The 24177-nt window shown below is 37.1% G+C and overlaps 1 protein-coding gene across 1 annotated transcript; it reads right to left on the bottom strand.

Annotated features, from left to right (window-relative positions):
- Positions 1-5497: 5497 nt before the first annotated feature.
- On the bottom strand, positions 5498-15776 carry LOC121414375. Its single transcript, XM_041607535.1, has 3 exons — positions 15633-15776; positions 9443-9827; positions 5498-7505 (listed from the first exon to the last, which is right to left on the bottom strand). The coding sequence occupies exons 1-3, from the start codon at positions 15704-15706 to the stop codon at positions 6612-6614; spliced, it is 1353 nt and encodes a 450-aa protein (XP_041463469.1). The 5' UTR covers positions 15707-15776; the 3' UTR covers positions 5498-6611.
- Positions 15777-24177: the final 8401 nt, after the last annotated feature.

Genomic DNA, 24177 nt, shown 5'->3' with positions numbered 1-24177 from the left:
AAAAATAATGAATTTCGACAAGAAAGTAAGACCTTTAAAAATGGAAACTGACCTGTTTTCTGCTACATTATTGTGCGCGAATCCATAATTGGCGCCACTTACTTACTGAGTGGGTTGATAAATCGTTTGTTTTTTTTTTTATTGTTGAAAGATTAAGAGATTACAAGTATGTGTATGATGGGCATACAATAATTTCACAGTCATTCTAATCTTCATTCGTGAAGAGGAACGGATGTTTTTCATACGTATTGCCCAGTCCCCGTTCACCATTAGGTCTAAAGGAACAAAAGCATTATGTTTTACCATGCTAAGTTATATTGAGTGTAATACTGTTTCATGTTTCCTAAATCTATTGGAATCCCAATGAATGTCTTGACGATTTGCTTTTTTAATTCAGACATTCTGGTTAAATTTTAAGTGAATGATTCTTAAGCGCAATGGTAATTTGTGACAAGATAAGACATTAGGATCTTCAATCAAATAATGGCAACATATATCGTGATGTCAGCTAGCTATTGGAAATTAGCTAATGATACCATATCAGATGAAATTCCCTCGTAGTGGCCAACCGAGTCAAATATTTGAGACCCGATACCACATCAAAATCATCAAACAAGTAAACACAACTTACATACTGAGGGGGCGGCAATTGATCGTTTTTTGGTTGCCTAGCTGTTACATAGGCTATTACAAGTAATTTTGAATTCTAGTCCTCAAGCGCGGCCACACGCACCGGGGAGGGGGCAGCCTCCCATAAATATTAAAAACCTACAATTTTTATTGAAAATGTTCGCAAAATATGCACGGAATCCTTGAATTTCACATTACAATATAAAAAGTGCTCCCTGACCAGCTCGGTCGCTTCGCTCCTTCGCTTTCAAGTTTATTTTAATAAAAAAATGTATCTTGCTCCACCCCCCAAGGAAAAAACAATCTCGCATATGGTCATTTCCTCCAGATAGGTTGAAGCAGTAAGTTGCATTTTTACCGGAAACTCTTTAGTGTAAGTCACATATTTGAACATTTTATTCCGACACTGCAGTTTAACAAGAAAATGTGCTCATGGTTACTTTTGTGTCGACTAATGAAAATATCTATTATTCTTAAAAGTGATGTAATGAGCCCAAATTTTTGAGAGGCCAGATATGCCACACTGGACCCCCCCCCAAAAAAAAAAAATGCTGCCAGCGAAAAATTTGACATTTTTCACACAAAAAATCTAATTTTGTAACAGATTTTCAAGTAACATTTAGACAATAACATCTTATTTTACCATTTTCCTTCCCCCCCCCCTCCTTTATATTGGTGGTGAAAAAGTTAGGGGTCATAGGCCCCAAGGCCCTCCCTTATGTACGCACTGCTTTGTAAATCAAATACAACTGTTTATTGATGAAAGAAAAATGGCAGAAAACATAAAATCCATTAACATACACTCCATCAATGAATGAATGCTATATACTCATTTCATATCAGCCAATTAATCAATTACCTAATCAATCTGTTAACCGTTCAATAATAAATGAACCAACAAATCAGTCAACAATTCATTAAATAGGTTTTCATTTAATAAATCAATGATTCTATCTATCAATCAATGAACAAATCATCATATCAATCAGATAATCTATCAATTGTGTCCTCAATCCATCATCCACTCTTGTCATTCCTCAATCATGCATCCATTAATCTTTCTATCCATTAATAAATCAATAATCCAATCAAATCAATCGACAATTAATCCTATCGATTGTAATTTTACTTATATTTATACTCAGCAAATACAACAATTCAATCATGCTATTATTAATTCAATCAATATCATCTAATCAATCATCCATCCCATCAACCAATCAAATCAGTCAGTTACTCACTCACTCACCTCATTCACTCACTCAATCAATCACTCACTCACTCATTCACTAACTCACTCACCTCATTCACTCACTCACTCACCTCATTCACTCACTCACTCACCTCGTTCACTCACTCACCTCATTCACTCACTCACTCACCTCATTCACTCAGTCACTCACTCAATCAATCAATCAATCAACCGATCATTCAATCGATCAACCAACCACGCAATCAATTATCCTATAAAAACTCATCCAATGAATCATTAACACAATTCAATAATGGTGCTATTGATTCAGTCAATTTACCATACAATCAGTCAATTAATTAATGAACTGGGGCACTAGGGGGCACCGTCCCCCTATTACTATGAGCATGGTAAAACAGGGAAAGGGAGAAATAGATGAAAAAAATTGTAGAGCATAACAAGAGGTATTTTTGGTTAAGTCTATATTGGGCTGTAATTCAATCGAGACAAAAATCAAACCAACTCTGGCTACCCACTACCCCTCTCTATCAAATTTCATGGCGCCACCCATTCCTATCAGATATCATTAAATTTGTCCAGTATGGAAAAAACAGACAACATAAGGGGCACCTTCATATACAGAGTTACATCTACTATGTCACAATACCTGGTAACTACCATGGTAATAGGGCTCAGCAGCCAATTAGTCTGCAGGCACAAACCCTGATTGAAAATTGGATCAACAAGTGTGTCTCCACGCAAAGACTAGCACATACAACACTTCAGCGAGAGGGCCTTCACATTCAGTACACAAGGCATGAGCAGGCTGCAATTCAGACCCTTTACTCAATTGAAGGGTTTGCCCAGCAGACTGGCAGCCAATTGCAATGAAGTTTTCCATGGTAGTTACAACAATGGCAAAGTTACTGTACTTAATTGTGAGTCTTTATAAAATAGGCCTCAGACAAATATTTCAAATACATGAAATACTCGCACAGGGAGAACAGAAAATAAAAACGAAATCATTTTGGAGATATTTAATGAAAAAATAATGCAACAGGAAATAACAAATCAAAAGTAAAATGAGAGAAAAACAAAACAAATAGAAACACATATACAATACAGCATTTAAATGCAATAGAAGAGATAACTTTTTAGGAAAAACATTTCAATGAATTTTATCAAAGCAACTCTTGAACTTTAACACCACCCCTCCCTCCCTCCCTTTCCTCTCATGACCCTGGGAAGTGGGGGAAAAGGGAACCCTTTAATATTCGGAAGTGATTTTTTTTTTACTTGTTAAAGGTAAAGTCCACCCCAGAAAAATGTTGATTTGAATTAAATAGAGAAAAAATCAAACTAGCATAACGCTGAAAATTTCATCAAAATCAGATGTAAAGTTATGGCATTTTAAAGTTTCGCTTATTTTTCAGTAAACAGTGATATGCACAACTCAGTGTCATTCAAATGAGTCAGTCGATGATGTCCATCACTCACTATTTCTTTTGTTTATTATTGTTTGAATTCTACAATATTTCATTTTCTACAGACTTGACAATGAAGACCAAGTTGACTAAATCATATACTATTAAACAATGCTAATTCCACATGTTCAGGAAGGAATTAATCGTTGTTTCACTTGACAACGAGAAAATTTGAATATTTCATGTAATAAAATACAAAACAAATAGTGAGTGGATGACGTCATCAGTCTCCTCATTCGCATACCGACCAGGAAGTGCATATACATGTAAATGTTTTGTGAAAATAAGCGAAACTTTAAGATGTCATAACTTTATTTTACATCCTATTTTGATGAAATTTTCAGTGTTATGTTTGTTGGATTTTTCTCTTTTAATTCAAATCAACTTTTGTTTGGGTGGACTTGTCCTTTATTTTGTGACAAAAGGCCTCTTCATGCTTTTTCTTGCTTGTCAACTTTTTCTAAACAAACCAGTTGGATTTAAAGAAAACCAAAACCCAAGAAGTGAAGCAATCTTTTGGAAAGAGTAAAATGAGAGGAACAATGTAAAAAAAGTTTCATCAAAATCGGTTATGAAATAAGCAAGTTATGGACGATTAAAAAGTCTTGTTGTACTTACTATGTGGATCCTCAAATTGGCAAACGTGTTTCAAAATGGCTGATTTTGTGGACAACTCTCCATTTGTTTTGTACACATATTTTCAGATTTTCCCCTTTATTTTACATATTTCACATTATCTCCTCCTGACCTTGACATGTATGTTGTGGATTATATTTTCCCATGACATATGTTGTGCTCAGGAGGCAAGATGCAATTTGAAAGATAATGAGGAAAATATGAAAACCTGTGTATAAAACAAATGGAGAGTTGTCCATAAAATCACCAATTTTGAAGCACGTTTGCCAATTTGAGGATGCCCATAGAAAGTAAAACAAGAGTTTTCAAACTCCCACAACTTGCTTATTTCATAACCAATTTTGATGAAACTTTTTTTAAATTGTTCCTCTCATTTTACTCTTTCCAATAAGATTACTTCTCTTCTTGGGTTTTGGTTTCCTTTAACATAATCAGAAAAATCAAAGAAACAAATTAATAGAAGGTTGACAAATATTCATGCAAGGACAATAGTTTTTGTTTTATGTTTACATTAATAAACCTATTTATGTACCACTGTTCAATTGTTCAAATTATTTGTCTGAGTCAAGTTTGAATCGCCACAATCAAAAGACAACATATCTTATTTTTTTGTTAAACCCGGTATATTTCTGTAGTTTTATCTACAATAATTTCCATTTGCCGTCTGTTACTTAACCTTTCACATTCTGTTCTGTCAGAAGTTGGTCTTGATTATTGTGATAGATACGCAACCATATTTCATTTTGTATTGTTGATGTCTTTGTAAACGGAATCTTCTTCTTCTCCTCATCTCTCCTTCTTCTTCTTCTTGTCTGCCTCTTCCTCATCTCTCTACGATCCCTTTATAATATTCTATTGATTCATATGTTCATGTTAACATAATGGTTGATTTTATACTGTTCATTAAACACCAATTTAATGTTTATTATTTCAATTGTACCATGTTCTACACAGCCCCAATGGAAATCAGTCTTTGACCTTTTTCAGCTTTTTAACCAAGGTTAAATAAAATCAGTCTCATCATATCCAGTTTCATGAATCTATTAAGATGCATTGTGTGACGTCACTGACCATACAGTGTAGGTTTTGCTTATTGATATTCTGTGTAACTGTTCCACACTATTTCTATGTAGGGAGGTCAAAGACATAAGGCTGGTTGCTCCTTTTTATTGATTCCTCATTTGACATAATTGTTTTTTTAAATCTGAACCCCAGCCGGGGGGGGGGGGGGATGTCTTAGCCACTGCAGATATTGACACAGTAGTAGATGTGTGATGTAATCTACAGGGATGCATGGTTAATCTTCATAAATTTTCAATATGAATTTATGCTCATTTATGGCTTTTATGCATAAATCATACTTTTCACTTAATAAAACTACTAGAATGCTAATTTTTAGTATAAATGTTCTTTGTAGCATTCCTAACAAAATTGGGTCATAATAAAATTTTAATTTCAAAACCAGTTTTTTATATATTTTATTGTTTCACAAATTTCTTATACATTTCTTTGTGTTTGGACCTTTTGTTTTTCTTTGTTTGTTTTTTTTGTCGAATATACTGCAGAACCTTTTAGAAGCATTATTATAATTTCAACTGAGAAAACTCCATCTGTATTGACTTTGTACATAAAACCATGTTTTGGAGCGATTAGGGGTCATGCTCAATTTCATAATGTTGCATTATCTTCTCTTAAATGGCATACCAGGGCATCGCGGAAATAATCTCTGTAGGGAGAGATCTACAAGACCAGAAAGTTAAAAGCAAGCAGCTTGGTCGAAAGGAGTCAGACAACAGTGAAGTTACATAGTTTGTCAAGGTAGGGGGGGGGGTTTCAATATGACCCCTCCCTAACTGAAGGGTTAATATATGTTGCATTTGTTATTACCATATTGAGACAAAATCGAGTCAAATCTCTTGGGACAACATAGAGATGTTTTACTTAAATAAAGGTAAATATCGTGGCTTAAAAAATCTGGGCTCCGTCTAACAAAGAGTTACGCTTGATCCAATCAATCGCAACTCTATGGAAATCCATCGGTGTCATAATTTTTTATACAGGAAATTTGCAAAATGTCCTTTGTGAACAAATGCAAACACACCAAATTGTCAAGAATTCAATGAATTTATGAATAAACAACATACCTAAAATTTTTTTTGGAACAAACATGTATTGTTAGATGTGGATGTAGCTGGCTTTCTATAGTTGAGTTTGATCAGATCAATGCAACTCTTTGTAAGACGGGGCCCTGATCTCAAAATATTCAACTTGAAAGGTCAACATACATGTATGCAGAGTTGACTGTTTTACACATGCATGTACATGTAATGTACGTTTCTTTTTGAAGAACGGAATAACAGTTGTACCAAATACACTTATAATTTTGTCTGATAATGCATAGGTTTCTAGATAAAAATGCATTTCATATTATTCATTCACAGTACATTAGAGCAGCTTGCCCATGATGTTTCAAAAGTAAAACTTAATACATATTTAATGTTTTTTTTTTTAATTTTGGCAAACACCTTATTGATCTTTCCCTTAATATTCTCTATTTTATCCCCTTTAGAATGCAATGTGCTTTTCATACGGTGAATGGATTTTATCACAGAGAATAATAAACAAATTTCAAAAGAAAATGAACCAATACCCATCTGCGTTTATCATCATCACGTGTCAGGTGCTGGTCTATAATCGAGAGATTCCAGAAACTTTAGGGTTTCCTTCATGACAACATCTTTGTGCCTGAGTCCCTCAACCTCCTTGCTCAGTGTCTTTACTCTTCCCTCTAATCTCCTATTGCGTTGCTGGTTGGTCTTCAACCGCTTCTGAAGGTCGGTCAACTTAGCACAGCTAGCATCCATCCGGTGCTTCAGCACTACAGGGTTATCGGCGATACTGTAGGAGTGATCGTGTTCTTTGCTTTTTACCATCCTTCTTCTTTCACCAATGGCGATGGGGTCGGGAGTCAGCGATGGATGTTTAGAGTGGAAGAAACCATCTTTGATAAAGCCTTGTCCATCAGGTAATGTCACCATATTGGTGTCTTCATCTGGGAGTTCACTATTGGACAATGTCCCAGTTTTGCCAACCTGGACTGGCTGCACCTTATCTTCCACAGGTTTAGAACGCTTCACTCTTCCATCCTGTTTCTTGCTTCGGGGACTGTACTCTGTACGAGCTTGACTTGCACATTGCGGAAGCTCTGACCTTTCAGTGCTGCCTGCTTCAGGTTCCCCAGCAACAGCACTACTTAGGTTGCTATCTTCCTCATCACTTGGCGCATTGTCTTGACCGGTAGAACGTGAAAAAAATGTCCCGCTGCCCAACAGGTTTAGCGCTTGCAACAAGGTGGGAGGTCGTTCATATCTACGTCTTCTAGGTGGAAGGCGTCTATCATCCCTATACGATGGCGGCAGACTTTGACCAGCTATGTCTTTTCCAATGTAGTCATGGTCATGTGATGTACAGTCTGCTTCACTATCTGGTGTAGGTGGAGCTTTCCGCTTCTTCCTGGTTCTTCCTCTTGCTCTGACAGGAAGTTTCACAATCATCTCTTTTTTCTGTGAGTATAAGAATGGGGAAAAAACATGACAGTGGTAACTAGAAATAAATTCAAGAATATGACTGCTGAGTGAATAACTTCAGGAGAAAGTATTAACAAGTGGAATGCCTCTGGCGGTCTCACCTGCATCACGCGATTCAATATAGGAGCAGTGCTGACTTTGAAAACTACTCTAACTCACACAAGATGTTCAGTAATACTTGGTTACTCTTATGTCCACGTTTTATGAACTAGACCAATACACTTACAGAGATAGGATGGTAATTCAAAAAATACCCTCAACGTGGCCAAAGTTCATTGACCTATAACATGACATATGACCTTGATCATGAGACCTGAAACTTGCACAGGATGTTCAGTGATACCTGATTACTCTTATGTCCAAGTTTCATGAGTCAGATCCATAAACTTTCAAAGTTATGATGGTAATTCAACAGATACCCCCATTATCGCCAAATTTTATTGACCTCTGACCTTGGTCATGTGACCTAAAATGTGCACAGCATGTTCAGAGATACTTGATTACTCTTATGTCCACGTTTAATGAACTAGACCAACATACTTTCATAGTTATGATGGTAATTTAACAAATACCCCAAATTTAGCCAAAGTTCATTGACCCTAAATGACCTTTGACTTTGATCATGTGACCTGAAACTTGCACAGGATGTTCAGTGATACTTGATTACTATTAAGTCCAAGTGTCATGAATCAGATCCACAAACATTCAGAGTTATGATGGCAATATAACAGATACCCCCAACTCGGCCAAAGTTCATTAACCGTAAATGACCTTTGACCTTGGTCATGTGACGTGAAACTCATGCGGGATAATCAGTGATACTTGATTGACCTTATGTCCAAGTTTCATGAACTAGGTCCATATATTTTCTAAGTTATGATGACATTTCAAAAACTTAACCTTAGGTTAAGATTTGATGTTGACGCCGCGGCCGTCGGAAAAGTGGCGCCTATAGTCTCACTCTGCTATGCAGGTGAGACAAAAATGGAGGGAGGCTCTAAATATAGATCTTAATTCCGACATATTATGAGCCATGAGGTATGAAAGAATGACCATCAGTAGCATACGCAGTATTCTTTAAAGGGGGGAGGGTTTCAAGCTGAATGGAATGTTGACAACCAAAAACAAGGCAAATAGCGATTTTGTGTCTCGCCCACTTATGAAAATAACCAGAAATATTGTGATTTGCGAGGGCACGCAACAGAATTGTATCAAAACTTCATTGTGAAATGACTGGGATGGAATAACAATTGTCATAAGAGCCTTGCATGTTAACTTTAATGTTGGCCTGAAATGATTTTTGACCTTACAATGTGACCTCCGACTGCAGCCTAATATGCAGGTCCCCAAGTACATCTACCATCCAAGCTTTGTTGAAAAGTGACTTATAGTTGCGGAGTTAGGTGTCATAAGAGAGTCTTGCATGTAAACTTCAACGTTGAACTGAAATGACCTTACCATGTGACCTCCAACTGCAGCATATGAATAAATGTGATGTTGAATTAAAAAAAAAAAAAATTTGATCAGATGCCTATTTAGATTAAGTGAAACAAAAATTAGCATTTTAGGGGCATTCTATTAATTAAAGCAAACTTATGATTTTACGCATAAATTAGCATAATTAATGAGCACTGAGATTTTTTGCAGAATTTGATATTATAGTTTTGTAGATAATGCCATGGGTAACGTCCATGCCAATTTTCGTCACGATCGAGCGGTCGACGGCCGAGATCAAAAGGGGAGGGCTGAATCAGCCCCCCCCCCCCCGTCTTCTTAGGCGTCGAAAAAGCCCAGTCTATTTAGGGTTAATATGTATCTTCTCTCTCTTTTTTTAGGGATGCCATGTTTTTTTTCATGTGGAATGGCCCCCAGAGAGAGTTGCCCCCCCTAAAAAAAAACAAATAATGAATTACCTTCTTATTTCTAGTATGCCTTTCCTCCTTAGCTGGCTTTTCCTTCATACTTTGCCTTTCCTCCTTAGTTTGTTTTTTCTCCATAGATTGCTCTTCATCCTCAGATTGTTTTTCCTCCTTGGATTGTATTTTCTTCTCAGACTGTTTTTCTTCAGACTGGGGACCTGCAGAAGGTGCTACTGCTGATGATGCTCGGTAACTACCGCACTTGAAAATTGTTGGAACTACATTTTCCCGGAGCCTTGTCGTTTGCCCCGTTCTGTCAAAGCATCTTTCCTCAAAGTGATCCGAGCAGATGACTTTACTAACCGTGGGTATCCAATTTTTTTCTCTTCCGATCTGCGAAAGCCATACACTCAGCAAATCAGGTTTACGTAAGGGCAGTCTGAAAAGAAATAAAAAGCATATAAATTTGGAGTGTTATGGCCCAGTGGACTAGTCTTCTGACTTTGAAACAGAGGCGCAATTTCCTGCGGCAAGAAATTCATCCAAATTGTGCTGCACTCAGCCCAGGTGAGGTGGATTGGTACTTGGCAGGAAAATAATCCTTGAAATGCCTTTGCACTGTAAAAGGCTGTGGGGCTAAAGCCAGAGTAATAATAATTATCAAAGTCCTTTGAAGGCGCAAAGCCACAGGGACGTTATGTACATGAAATATGCACTATACAAGAACTGCATTATCATTTAAATGCTTGTATTTTGGTAGTCAGATTTAATGCAACGTATGGTTCACCCATTGAAACATTACATGTGCAATGCACATGAAAATCACAGGCACAGCACATGCAACACTTTCATGGGCTTATGTCTTATTACAATTAAAAAAAAATTCTATGACCTGGAAGAAACATGCTATTTTTTCTATGAAACTCACAGAAGGATATACTTTCCCTACTTCTTTCTGTTCCTCTCTCGCTTTGTGTGCAAAATTAAAAAAAAATTTGCAAAAAAAGTTGACGAGGGTTGAAATTCACTTTGGTTATAGGAATTTTTTCGCCCAAAGAGGGTGCACGAGTTATATTTATATCTAAGACACTACAAGAGAAAGACTAGGCACTTAGATTAAAAACACAAATCGATGCAAAGCGTTAGGTGAAGTAGGTAAAATATCCCATCTTTTCATTGTATAGACTTCGGTATACCATTTGTTGACAAACGAACAAACGCTTGTACTACCGATTTTACTATTTAAAAAAAAAAATTTTGTCTCTTGAAAATATTTTTTAGAAAGTAGTGCTATCATCAGCAATGATAATCTACAATCACCTTTTTGAAAGTTTTGCATAAATTGGCGCCAATATTTTATGAAATAATCAAAGAATCAGGCATAAATGAATTACAAATTTAGACACAGTTAAAACTACCATGACACGTTCCGAAGAATTCTGATATTCTAAACAATCATCACGATATCATCAAATATGTGAGTTCAATGTGGTACCGGCTGATTCTATAGCATTTTGTCGTCAATCTGATATAAATATCTCACCTTTTGAGCTTGAGTTTTTGTTTAACTTTAAATCTCCACAAAAACTTTGGTCTGCAAAGTTAGGTCACACTTTTTCAGAACGGTTTTCCAGCACAGCACAGATGGATATTTTCGATAATAATAATTATTAAAATCAAAAGGATAGCATTAAAAACATTATTCTTATTACTCCTTGTGATCCAAGTCCCCAAGTAAAACGGCAATTACTGGTAACCCTTGATATTCATCTAACCCTCACTTCCCTCCTCTTCAAAACCACTATGCCACTTTTAGACAGTTTCCTAGAAATGATAAATGAATATTTTTGATAATAAGAATGATTTAAATTAATGAAAATCACATTAAAAACACTATTTAACTGTCTACTCCTTGTGATCCAAGTCCCCTCGCCGTGTTAAAAATGTCAAATTTCCCATAGGAGGGGGCTTGGATAACGAGGAGTACTATTACCAGAGATGCCAACTTTTGGAAATCAGAATTAGGGAGGATTTGCAACCGACACCAAATTATGTGCGCCAGTTGGTCCCTTGCTTGGTGAAATAAGTCAACAGGGTACTAAGTGGAGCTCGAAGATCTTGTCTTCGCAATGTCCGTATGCCGTTTGCTTCCAAAGTGCTTCTGAATTATCATCACGACGTCCATGCTCAACTGAAATGTCCACGCTGCAAATTGTGCAAAATGCATGGTAAATCTCTCTTTCCGACTTCCGAATACATGGGTACTGGAGACTGTATTCAGTCTTATACTTCTGAGCCCATTTCTTGGTCTTCTTTTGTTGATTTTCCACCATTTCGTGTCAAAATCAACCCATCAATACGCCGAAATCACACACCGATATTCCACCGCACGACTCGACAAATCCAGCGGCCGCGAGCGCACATGCCTCATGAAGCTAGCTGGGCCTACCGGCCTGGTGCATGCACAGTGGATTCCTGTTGGGCATATCACATGCACCAGCTTTTCGCTGCTCCTTATTTGTCTGCCTTTCACACAGAATTTAGTAACAGCGAACGTAATGGAGTTAATACATGCTAAAGTTAGCAGACGATACATGTACTTCCAATCCAATTTGATCAATGCAAAAAAATTGTAATTTCGGGAGGATAAGGATGGTAATCGTAAGGGCGGGAGTTGGGATGAATTTTCGGGAGCCTCCTGATGAAATCGGGAGGGTTGGCATCTCTGCTATTACTCGTGATCCAAGTCCCCTCTCATAAAAACACAATACGGCAATTAACCCGTTCATATTCATCTATCTCTCAATTCCCTCCTCTTCAAAACCACTCGGCCACTTTAAGACAGTTTCCTAGAGATGATAAATGAATGTTTTCGATAACAAGAATCATTAAAATTAATGAAAATCACATTAAAAACACTATTTCACTGTCTTCTCCTCGTGATCCAAGTCCCCTCTCCTAAAAACAAAACAAGTGGAATGCCTCTGGCCGTCTCACCTGCATCACGCGATTCAACATGTAGCAGCATTGCTGACTTTGAAAACTACTATGACTCGCACAAGATGTTCAGTGATACTTGGTTACTCTTATTTCCCCGTTTTATGAACTAGACCAATACACTTACAGAGATAGGATGATAATTCAACAAATACCCCCAATGTGGCCAAAATTCATTGACCTCACATGACCTTTGACCTTGATCCTGTGACCTGAAACTTGCACAGGATATTCAGTGATACTTGATTACTCTTATGTCCAAGTTTCATGAATCAGATAAAAAACTTTCGATTGTAATTCAACAGATACCCCCAATCGGCCAAATTTCATTGACCCTAAATGACCTTTGACCTTGGTCATGTGACTTGAAACTCAAGCAGGATGTTTGGTGATACATGATTGACCTTGTGTCCAAGTTTAATGAACTAGGTCCATATATTTTCTAAGTTATGATGACATTTCAAAAACTTAACCTCAGGTTAATATTTTGATGTTGATTCCCCCAACATGGTCTAAGTTCATTGACCCTAAATGACCTTTGACCTTGGTCATGTGACATGAAACTCTAATAGGATGTTCAGTAATACTTGATTAACCTAATAGCCAAGTTTTATGAACTAGGTCCATATACTTTCTAAGTTATGATGTCATTTCAAAAACTTAACCTCAGGTTAAGATTTGAAGTTGACGCCGCTGCAGCCGCCGCCGTCGGAAAAGTGGCGCCTATTAATAGTCTCACTCTGCTATATGCAGGTGAGACAAAAAAATGGCAATTAACCCGTTGATATTCATCTACCTCTCAATTCCCTCCTCTTCAAAACTACTCTGCCACTTATAAACAGTTTGATAGAGATGATGAATGAATATTTTCGATAAGAATCATTAAAATCAATGAAAATCACTTTAAAAACACTATTTAACTGTCTTATTACTCCTTGTGGTCTGAGTCCTCTTTCCGTGTTGAGACTGCCAATTTCCCATAAGAAGGGACTCGGATAACAATATGCTATTACTTGTTATCCGAGTCCCCTCCTATGGGAAATTGCTATTACTCGTTATCAGAGTCCCGGGCCGAGTACGAGTCCTCTCCTCTGGAAATGTTTTACTGTAACAAGTTTTACATGGGAAAGGGACTCAAAAAGTCACTCAATCAGGGGGAGTAATTAAACAGTTAAATGGTGTTGGTTAATTCTGTTTCATTTAGGGCCTAGTGTTTTTGATTTGTTTCATCAACTTCAACTAGGGGCCTACAGCCACAGGAGAGCACTTGTTTACTGCTACCACCCTGCCTGTGGGGAATCTAGAGGTAGGACTATGGTATGCCAATGTTGTACAGAGCACACACTTTAAAAAAATCATTAAAATATCACTTTTGTGACCAAAATTACTAATTTCCATACAGTTGCAATTTATTTTTAATTAGTAACTTGGGAATAATTTTTTCATTCACCAGAGCGCTCAAAAACTTGAATTTTGGGCATATATTTGTGTACGCCCTCTATTGGTGGAAAGTAATATGGCAAGAAAATTTTCATTTTTTGATCTCTATTTTTAATCAAGAAAAAAATGATTTAAAGAATCAAATTTAAATAAGAGCCAAGTTGTATGAATAATAGGTGTAATGGAAACTGTCAGTGTAAAAAAATCAAGCATTTGCCCCAAAGAAAAAGAGAAAATAAGCCAAACATTGCCACCCTTATTTTGCCACACATGGAGATATAACTGAGAACAAGGTTATATTATAACCTTGTTCATTGAATGAGTGCAGGAGAGAAAAGAGAAAGACTATTTTTGTCGTTTAAAAAAGTGTCTCAGTCAGTTTTTACTGTGTCAATGGGAAAACGTGTGGTCAAAATAAGTCACCGTTCAGTGAGAAACTTTGCACCCTTTCGCATCACAAACAATTAATAGATTTCTTTTGAAAATCTTCCAACCAACCATGGATTCATAGATTGCTGATAAAATGCGATATGTGTGTGTCTCCAGTTTGTGCCCAGTGATGAAGTCATTGAAGATAAGACCGGTAAGTGCATAATTCAATTCATTTTTCCCCCTTTTATTAGGATTACTATTGCAACCCAATTCTACCCTATTGTTTTGGAGATTACCCATGTCTGCCTCGTATTCCACGGACGAGTCGTGGGCGCCTCCGGTCCGCTTTGCGGGCCGGAACTCGGCTCTCAAGAGTATGGCAGTGTATCCAATTGCCGGACACCTTTATTTCAGTGCTTTAAAAATGACAACTAGAGGAAATACAATGAAGAAAAATTATACCTTGCTATTCCAAATATTCTGAAAATTATGAATATGAAGAAAATATTTTATATTTTCCAACCGTTTTCTTTGCACTGCACTTGCCGCATACCCCTCCGCAAAACAATTATTTTCGTGCGTGACAAATTACATCATAATTCCGGACGGGCGCCGGACGGGTAAAAATATTCTTGATTATAAGATGTAAGAAAGAGTTGGTGTGATTTTTTTCATGATATATCATCTCATGAGTAAATTCTAAGTTTTGTTTGCTTTCTTATATCGATTTTGAGCAGATCTTTGTAATAAATTGGTGTTTGCTAACGAATTTAATTTTTGAAAAAAAATTTTGATCGCGTGTTCAATATGGCACTTTCCAGTATTAATGCTCGTTCACATATCGTGACCCTCAGTCAAGTTCTATCGATGCACAGACGATCGTTGACGGCTCTCTATCTACCTCGCGCACGGACGGCCGGAGTACATACCTTGTATTGAGAACTAGCCGTCGACGATCTGATCGATGGAGCGGACGAGATTGAAATTCGGCGAATCAGGCCCGAAATTAGGTCCCTATTGCCATCAGAAAATAGATCAATTGAATCATTTGTTAATGCAAAACTATGTTATATGAATGATATTTTAGGCATTTTCTGTCATTTTAATTTTTAAAGAAAAATAAGGTAAAAGTTGGATTTTTTCTCCTTGTTTTTCGCAAACTTGTTCTTTGAATTGATCTGTAAAATTGAACTGCGGAAGTCTTACTGTACGAAATTGATTTCGTACGCAGTAATATGCGCGTCCGGAAATATGATAGTGTCCGGTGATACAATACATGACTATACATACCATGCATACCGTACAACACAATATTATATAATATATGGGACTACGGCACATGACATGGATCTATCAATCATGCATGGTAGTGCAGCTGTAACTGTTAATTGGTAACAGTAAACTCGATAGTCATGGTTTAAAATGTAAAATTTACCTATGCCATGATCTTCCAGGTACAACCGCACGATCCGTGTGATTTGGGCAGATAGGAACACAGCATTTGGGCATCTTCACGCATTCTCAATTGTACAGTCACTCCGAAAATACGCCTCAGGCTTTATCGACGGCAATCAGATCAGTAAAACGGTGCCTATATATATATAGGCCCTGGGTCTTTCCATCCAAGGACCGTCTTTCGTGTCGCCCATCTTTTATGATACGCTGTAAGCGGGGTGTTTCTGAAATTTATGATAAAGAATAAGATTTGTTAGCTTGCTTTTAAATCAAATTTTATACAATTTCATGATATATCATATCATTTTATAAACAAATATTTTGTTAATTTTAAAGGACGAATGAAATATGTTTGGAGATGATTTATTTAAAATGCGTATCACATGGCGCATCATAAAAGATGGGCGACACGAAAGACGGTCCTTGCAAAGACACACACCAAAATCTATATGGAATGGATCCTCTGTTTTTCTATTGTAGGCCTATATTGACCCATTTGGAAAAAGACCCCTCAGTGCATTTTTTTTGTATATTGACCTATATGGAAAAAAAACTCCTCAGGGACTGAATGGTATATTTCCAAATTGGTCAATATACAAAAAAGAGGATCCCCACCCGCCGCCCTGGCCAAATGGGCCAAAACATTGAGCAAAATATGGATTTTCCAAAATTGCCCCATACGCCCCCAACTAGCCGTCTTCACTCTGAGGGATCTTCTAGCATCCAAATGGGGGTATATAAAAAAAATAAAGAAGATCAATTTTCAAACGGATTTTCAGCTATAATAGGTCTCTCGCCCGACCTGACCAATTGAGCAAAATATGGGTTTTCCAAAATTGCCCCCGAAATCCCCCCATAGGCGGCGGAAGCGGGGGGACGTGTCCCCCCCTAGATTTGAGGAGGGGGGACCCCTAAATTTGTTGATGACCTTTCTTTTTTTTTTTTTTTTTGCTTGTCAAAAAATTTTTGGCTTCCGCCGCCAATGCCCCCCCCCCCCCAACCAGCCGTCTTCGCTCCTAGAGGTCTTCTAGCATCCAAATAGGTTAATATACAAGAAATAAAAAAAAAAGATTTTGAACGAATTTTGGGGTCTCTCGCCCCACCCGTGACCTAGCTGGCCGAATTGGCCATTAAAATTCAGCAAAATAAGTATTTTCCAAAATTGCCCCAACCCCCCCCCCCCAAAAAAAAAAAAACAGCCGTTGCCCTGAGGGGTCTTTAAGCATTCAAGTGGGTTAATATACAAAATCAAAGAAAATCAATTCCGAACAGATTTTCGGGTCTCTCGCCCCACCCGCGACCTGGCCAAATTCGCCCAAATTGAGCAAAATAAAAAAATTCCAAAATTGCCCCTAAATCCCCCGAAACCAGCCGTCTTTGCCCCGAGGGGTCTTTTAGCATCCAAGTGGGTTAATATACAAAAGCAAAGAAAATCCATTTCGAACAGATTTTCGGGTCTCTCGCCCCACCGGCGACCTGATGGCCAAATTGGCCAAACTTTAAGTTAAGCAAAATATAAATTTTCCAAAAACCAGCCGTCTTCGCCCTCAGGGGTCTTCTAGCATCCAAATGCATGGGTCAATAAACCAAAAAATAATCCAAGTGGGTTAATATACAAGAAATAAAGAAAATCGATTTCGAACAGATTTTCGGGTCTCTCGCCCCACCATTGACCTGGCCAAAATGGCCAACATTGAGCAAAATAAGTATTTTCCACAATTTGCAATTTATCTCTCATGGACATGATGGATTTTGTCGTAGATTCGATCGTAAACAATAAGAGTTAGATCGAGTGTTCCAGCATGGGACCTATACCAGATGAACGGGCTATATCTAGTCTTTAAGAAAATGTAAAAAAAAAAACTATGATCCTCTATATTATTTGATGTATTTCCGCCGATTTCGTGATAAAAAATAATAATAATAATAATAATAAAAAAAGAGCATACATTTTTCCTTATTTTTTTTCAAATTTATTTAAATAAATGCCCATCCTGTTGATTCACTGTATTGTCGGATCGTATGGATGCATTTTGTAAATTCGGTATATTGAACGAATAAAACTGAAAATAAATGGATTGTTTCGAATGAATATCCTTAACCTCGCATTCCTTTTGTAATGAGTCTCGTATTTTCTAGTCTTATTCTGCCACAATATTATTGTGCAGTGGCGTAATAGGCGGGGGCAGCCCCCTCCCCCTTGACGGGTTTCACCTGAAAAAAAAAGAGAAAAGGGAGGGAGAAAGTTAGGGAAAGGGTAAGGAAAGGGGGAAGTGGAAAGAAGGAAAGAAAAAAGGGAAAGAGACAAAAGTGAAAATGAAATAAAAGAAAGAAAAACATAAAAATGGAAAACGGATCGAAAGAAGAACATGTTAGAAAGAACAAACCATCCGAAATATTAAGATTAAGGAGGGAAATGAATTAAAATATGATGACAAAATGGCAAACAAAAGTGTGAAATGTAATGGAATGAGCCAAAAGCTAAGCTGGAAAACAAATAAAAGGGACAATAAAAAAAAAGAACAACTTAACATGCTTAATAACACGACCGGGCTGTCGAGAATTGAAAATAAAGAACGGGAAGAAAGATGGACTGAACATAATATTAAGTTTGCTAAATTTTATGCAATACCGGTCGCGTATATTAATTTGGCTAAATCTCCAAAGCTACCGGGGGATTTGCCCCAGACCCCACTCGGTGTAGGGTTTTCATCCGTAACCTTCAAAGGGTTCTATAACGTCCCCCTGTATGGACTGTTCCTACATTAATATACGTTCAATCACTGGCGAATAGGGAGGGGGTTCTAGGTTCCACACCCAAGGGGAGATAAAACAAAACATAGGAGGCAAAGAATGGAAAACGATCTGTCACATAATTTGAATTTCATTTCAAAATGCAATTTTTCCACATTGCTATGTTGTGTCCCCTCAAAATGTTTAGTTCATTACGCAACTGTGTTGAATTAATGTTGTGTAAACGATATAATATACCCGCGATTTGATTAAAAATGGCTGCAATCTATGCGGACCCTCCCGTATATAGCACTTGCGTATACAGATGGAAGCAAAAAAAGAAACAGTGTAAGTTATGACATTATTTACTGAATAAAGTGTTAAGAAATATTTCAAAGTTTGATTCTTATGAAAGGTGATTTTTTTCTCGCTCACTTCGCTCGCTCAGGTCATATGTTAAGCAGGTTTTTGGCTCATGCGCCATACTGTGCCACTCTTTTTCGCGCAAAATCCTGTTCACAGACCAAAAAAAAAACAAGAAAATGAAAGAGAGAGGAGTGAAATATGACATTATTTTCTGAATATTATGTCAAAATATATCATAAAATTTGATTTTTGTAATAAAGATGTTATTTTTTTTGCCCTTCCATCCCTCTCTTTTGTTCATGCCCATGTTCACACATACTTGATTCTTGCCAAGTTCTTATTCTCTGATTGGTTTTCTCCCTCTGACTTAAGGACGTTCCACAGTTAAAATGAAGTCCATGTCATTTTCACCAAGTTTTGCAGAGAGTTACTTTGGTGCCTATTCATTGTGAAATTGCAAAAATAATATAGGTTCATGTGCTTATTTTTTTTCTAAGGGACTTCAAAGTCGCCGAATTCGAATGATATGAAATGTTGTGCAATCAAGAGAATGCCTATCTTATGACCTCACGAATTCACCAAATGAGTTTAAATTAGCTTTACTCTGCCGATATCGGGTCAAACTTTCAGGATATGTAACTAAGTGGATACCTAAGTAGGACAAAGTCTTTCAATTGGCAAAACTATATCTATTTGGAGTCAGCAGTGCCCTCATTTGACAAGAATGCATAAACTTCCCAAACAACAAATCTTCAAAAGACGTGTATCTACTTGAAAATCAAGAAAGTATAGTTTAAGCTGCACTTTATTTAAAATCCATATCATTTTCATCAAATTCGGCAAAATAAAACTGTAGAGGAATGCATTGCAAAGGTGAGGGAAGTTAAAAATATGGGGTCCATATGTGCTCGTTTTTAAACTATCACTGTCTAAAGTGTTGCGAGTTGGCTTGAAACAGCATGCACAAAATGCGCCGAAAACGTGTAAAAGTATGATAATACGTACCGTCCAAAATGTAATACGAAAGGTTCCGCAGTTCCACTCCCAAACATTCAAAATCCATGTCATTTTCATCATAATCTCCAGATTATTAAAGAAATATATTCTGAAGGCGTTAAAATATCAAAGATATGGAGCCCATGAGCTCGTTTTTAAATTATCAGTGTCTGAAGTGTTGTTTGATTTGATTTGATTTGATTTATTGTTTTCTTCTGCATCCATAACACTCGTATAACACATTTTTCATAACATAATGAACATAATATGTTAGCATTTTTGGCATGAATTGTTGGCCTGATACATTAAAGTACATTGTAATGTGACAAAATTTATAGCAGTGTGATAACAAAATTTAGACATGAAAACATGAATTTAGCACGTTTAAAGGACAGGTCCACCCCAACAAAAACTTGATTTGAATAAAAAGAGAAAAATTCAAGTAGCATAACACTGAAAATTTCATCAAAATTGGATGTAAAATAAGAAAGATATGGCATTTTAAAGTTTCGCTTCATTTCACAAAACAGTTATATGCACATCTCGGTCGGTATGCAAATGAGGAACTGATGACATCACTCACTCACTATTTCTTTTGTATTTTATTATATGAAATATGAAATATTTTTATTTTCTCGTCATTGTCATGTGAAATGAAGTTTCATTCCTCCCTGAACACGTGGAATTCCATTATTTTAACATTTTGTGCTTCAAGCAAGGAGGTCCTAATCGTAAAATTCGTAAAAATTGAAAAAATTGTATAATTCAAACAATAAAAAACAAAAGAAATAGTGAGTGAGTGACATCATCGACTCTCTCATTTGGATGTAACTGGCTCGTTTATATAACTATTTTATTAAAAATAAGCGAAACTTTGAAATGTCATAACTTTCGTATATTACATCCGATTTTGATGAAATTTTCAGCACTGTGCTTGTCTGATTTTTCTCTATTGATTCAAATCAACATTTTTCTGAGGTGGACTTGACCTTTAAGGATAAGACAAAGTACATGTAGTGAAAAACAAATACAGTGGCAAACTATGTAAGCAAAATAAATGCTTGAGTAATAGCAGCCAAAATCGCAGCCAAATGGGAAAAGGGGCTACACATGCTATACATGGAAACCAATTATATTCCATAGGTCTGGAAGAAATTCTTACGTCTCAAATCATCACAAAAGGAGAAAGAAGAAAAATTAAGTGTGTGTGTGTGCAAGTGGGTGAAAGTGAAGATGTAATATTTAAGAATACTTCGATAAAAGATGTTTTTAATGAATGAAGCTTTAAAAGAAAAGATAGATGCAGTGAGTTTAATATCATTAGGCAAATCATTCCAGATGTCTGATCGTTTTGTGTGCTAATATCGGGTTTGTGAGGTGGATGTTGGATGAGTGGCGTGCAGAATATGAATGAATGTTGGCGGTTATAAACAAAAATATCTTGAAAGGGTGTACGTATAGATTCATTTGAGAACTTGTACATAATAATGGCAGTTTGGAAAGGTTCCGAAAAATAGGATCAGTATGTGCTAAAAATTGCGAGTGGGAACAAATGCGGGGTGCTTTCCTTTGGAGGCGCAGAATTGAGTTTCAGTTATTTTCGTTTTGTTGCTATTACCCTGCAATATGTTTCAATACGATATATGTGACAAGATAAAATAATTGTTCAGCATAAATAGTGATCTTTGGGAAAGACAATATTTCAGTTTTAATAGTATGCCAATACCTTTGCCAACAAGTGTGCTAATATAACGAATATGACTATTCCAAGTTAAATTAGAGTCAATTAATACACCTAAGAATTTCGTTTCCTATTTTTCAGCAAGATGAATGTTATCAATGTTAATGGAGCCTCGAAATATATGTTTAGAATTGATGTGTTTAAAGTACATTAAATTTGTTTTGTTAATATTTAAGGAGAGTTTATTGATTAAAACCACATGGACCGTTTATTTAATTCATTATTGAGTACTATACAAGCGTGTGTGTCTAAGTTACTGTGTGAAAAATATATTGGTATCATCTGCGAAGGGTACATAAGCATGGGGGACATCCCGATAGACCGCGGGTCCGATAGACCGCGGAACCGATAGTCCGCGGGTCCGATAGACCGCGGGTCCGATAGACCGCTGGTCCGATAGTCCGCGGGTCCGATAGACCGCGGGTCCGTTAGACCGCCTGTCCGATAGACCGCGGGTCCGATAGTCCGCAGTGCATTATAAAATTATGATCAGATATATCAAATGTCATCGAGAGGTCCAAAGGTCAAATGATACGAGACCATGGGGTTCTATCAGGTGCGGATCCATGGAGGGGCGAGGGGGAACTGCCTCACCCGCCCCCCCCCCCCGCTCTAAAAAAGAGGGGGAGAGGGGAAAAGGAGAGAAAAAAAAGAGAGAGGAAGATGTGAAAAGAAGATAATAGAAAAGAGAGTAAGAGGGGGAAAGGAAAGACAAAGGAAAAGGGAGAAGAACAGGGGGAAAGAAGAGAAAAAGAGAGGGAAAAAGAAGAGAATAAAAGAAAGCTAGGAGAAAGGAAAAGGAGGAAAAAGAAGAAGAAAAAAAAGAGGAAGAAAGAGAAGAATATTTAAATAGAGAGGAAGATGGGAAGAAAGATAAGAAAAAGAGAGATAGAGGAAGAGGGGAAAAGAAGAGAATAAACAGAGAGAGAGAGTGGAAGGGGGAGGGAGAAGAACTGGGAGAGAAGAAAAAAATTACAAAAGTAAAAAGGGGAAAGGAAAGACAAAGAAAGAGGGATAAGTAATGGGGGAAAGAGAAAAAAGAGGAAGAGGGAAAAGAAAGAAAAGAAAAGAAAGGAAAAGAAGGAGAAAAAATAGGAAGAGAATAATATTAAAAAGAGAGAAAGATGGGAAGAGAGATAAGAAAAAGAGAGATGGAAATGAATGTCGAATGTCCCATTGGGGGATTTGAAATCTCATCTTTTTAGGTTGGAATATCAAAAATTTCAGTTTAATCGTTGAAATATGTATTGTCTTGATGACTTACTTTTCGACCAGTCCATAATATTTAACATTTCTGCTCGCGCTTCGCGCTCATGGTAATTATCTAGTTACATACGCGTCCTGTTCAGGTTCTCAAACATTGCCCAGAATGTTAAATTTTCAGGATGATATACATGAAATTTAATTTTTAGCTTGCATATGGCTTATGAGATTATAACACATTTATGTTGCTTATAAATTAAATCTAGGAAATGACTGTTAGGACATGGGCGTTTGCCCCCCCCCCACAGAAAAAAAAGAGAGAATGAAGGCTAAGAAAAATAGAGAGAAAAGGAAAGAGATTAGGATGAAATATACTATTATTTTCCAAATATTATGTCAAAATCTATCACAACCTTGTATTTTTGTAATAAAAGTGTCAACATATTTGCTTGCTCGCTTCGCTCACTGCCAACTTCTTATTAATTTTATGCGATACGCCATATCGAGCCCCCTCGAAATTGTTGGCTCATTACGGCACTTGGACAAATCAACTTTGAGCGGCCGATCGGGGAAAATATGGGTGAAAAAAATGCCCCCCCCCTATTGGCGGAAGGTGGGTCCGGCCCTCAATTAGGCTTTCAGGATAAAATACAGAAAAATTCTATAAAAAAAATCAGATCGCGCTTCGCGTTCTCATTATTTATTCAGGCCTTGTGAGATACCTCAATGTGTTTTTCAAGAATAAAAGCTAAGATTTTCTGCAACGTCTACTCCCCCCCCCCCATTTCATTTATTTTTTCATCTTGGTGCCCTCTTGGCCCCCCCCCTGCACCCATGCTGAATAAATACGCCACTGATGAGGATAATTAGTCGAGATTACATATTTCCCAGAGGTTATCATTGATAATATTGAAGGGTATACTAAAACAATAGTACATAAACTACAGCTCCCGTTCACAATTCAAGTAGGGCCTACTCTGGTGAGAAGTTAAACCAAATTGAACCCCCCCCCAAAAAAAAAATCACTCGTGCTTCGCGTTCCCATTGATATTACATCATGGGCGGAAATCCCAGGGGAGACGTGTCCCACCTACTCAAAATAGTAGGGGGGACACAATATCAAATGTCCCTACTATTTTGGTCTTTGATAATCATAGAAATACATCATTCTAAATCGAAATAAAACATGTATTTTGGGACGAGATGACCTTACTTTGGCGATGATAACCTTTTTTTCTCGCCTCTTGTCCCCATAGGCGGATCCAGGGCGCCGAGCTCCCCCCCCCCTTCTTGGCGGAGCAAAAAAAGAAAAAAAAAGGAAAGAAAGAAGGGAAAAAGGAGGAAAAAGAGAGGAGAAAAGGAAAAGGACGACGAAGGCATGAAATAAGATGAGGGGAAGACTTGGAAAATAAAAAGAATCTTTCGTGCAACTATATAAAATTTTCGCTCGCGCTTCGCGCTCACATTGCCTATTAGGTGATTTACA

Source organism: Lytechinus variegatus, chromosome 1 (genome assembly GCF_018143015.1).
Source record: "Lytechinus variegatus isolate NC3 chromosome 1, Lvar_3.0, whole genome shotgun sequence".
Classification (NCBI taxonomy): domain Eukaryota; kingdom Metazoa; phylum Echinodermata; class Echinoidea; order Temnopleuroida; family Toxopneustidae; genus Lytechinus; species Lytechinus variegatus.
This window is presented reverse-complemented; position numbering and strand designations above follow the sequence as displayed.

Bases quoted from the DNA above. Each gene is read 5' to 3' on its own strand.
- LOC121414375 (XM_041607535.1), bottom strand. From the start codon at position 15,706: ATGCCCAAATGCTGTGTTCCTATCTGCCCAAATCACACGGATCGTGCG. The intron at 9,828-15,632 runs GTAAATTTTACA...ATTTCTTTTCAG, and splicing joins CCTGGAAGATCATGGCATAG to ACTGCCCTTACGTAAACCTG. The intron at 7,506-9,442 runs GTAATTCATTAT...TTATACTCACAG, and splicing joins GGCATACTAGAAATAAGAAG to AAAAAAGAGATGATTGTGAA.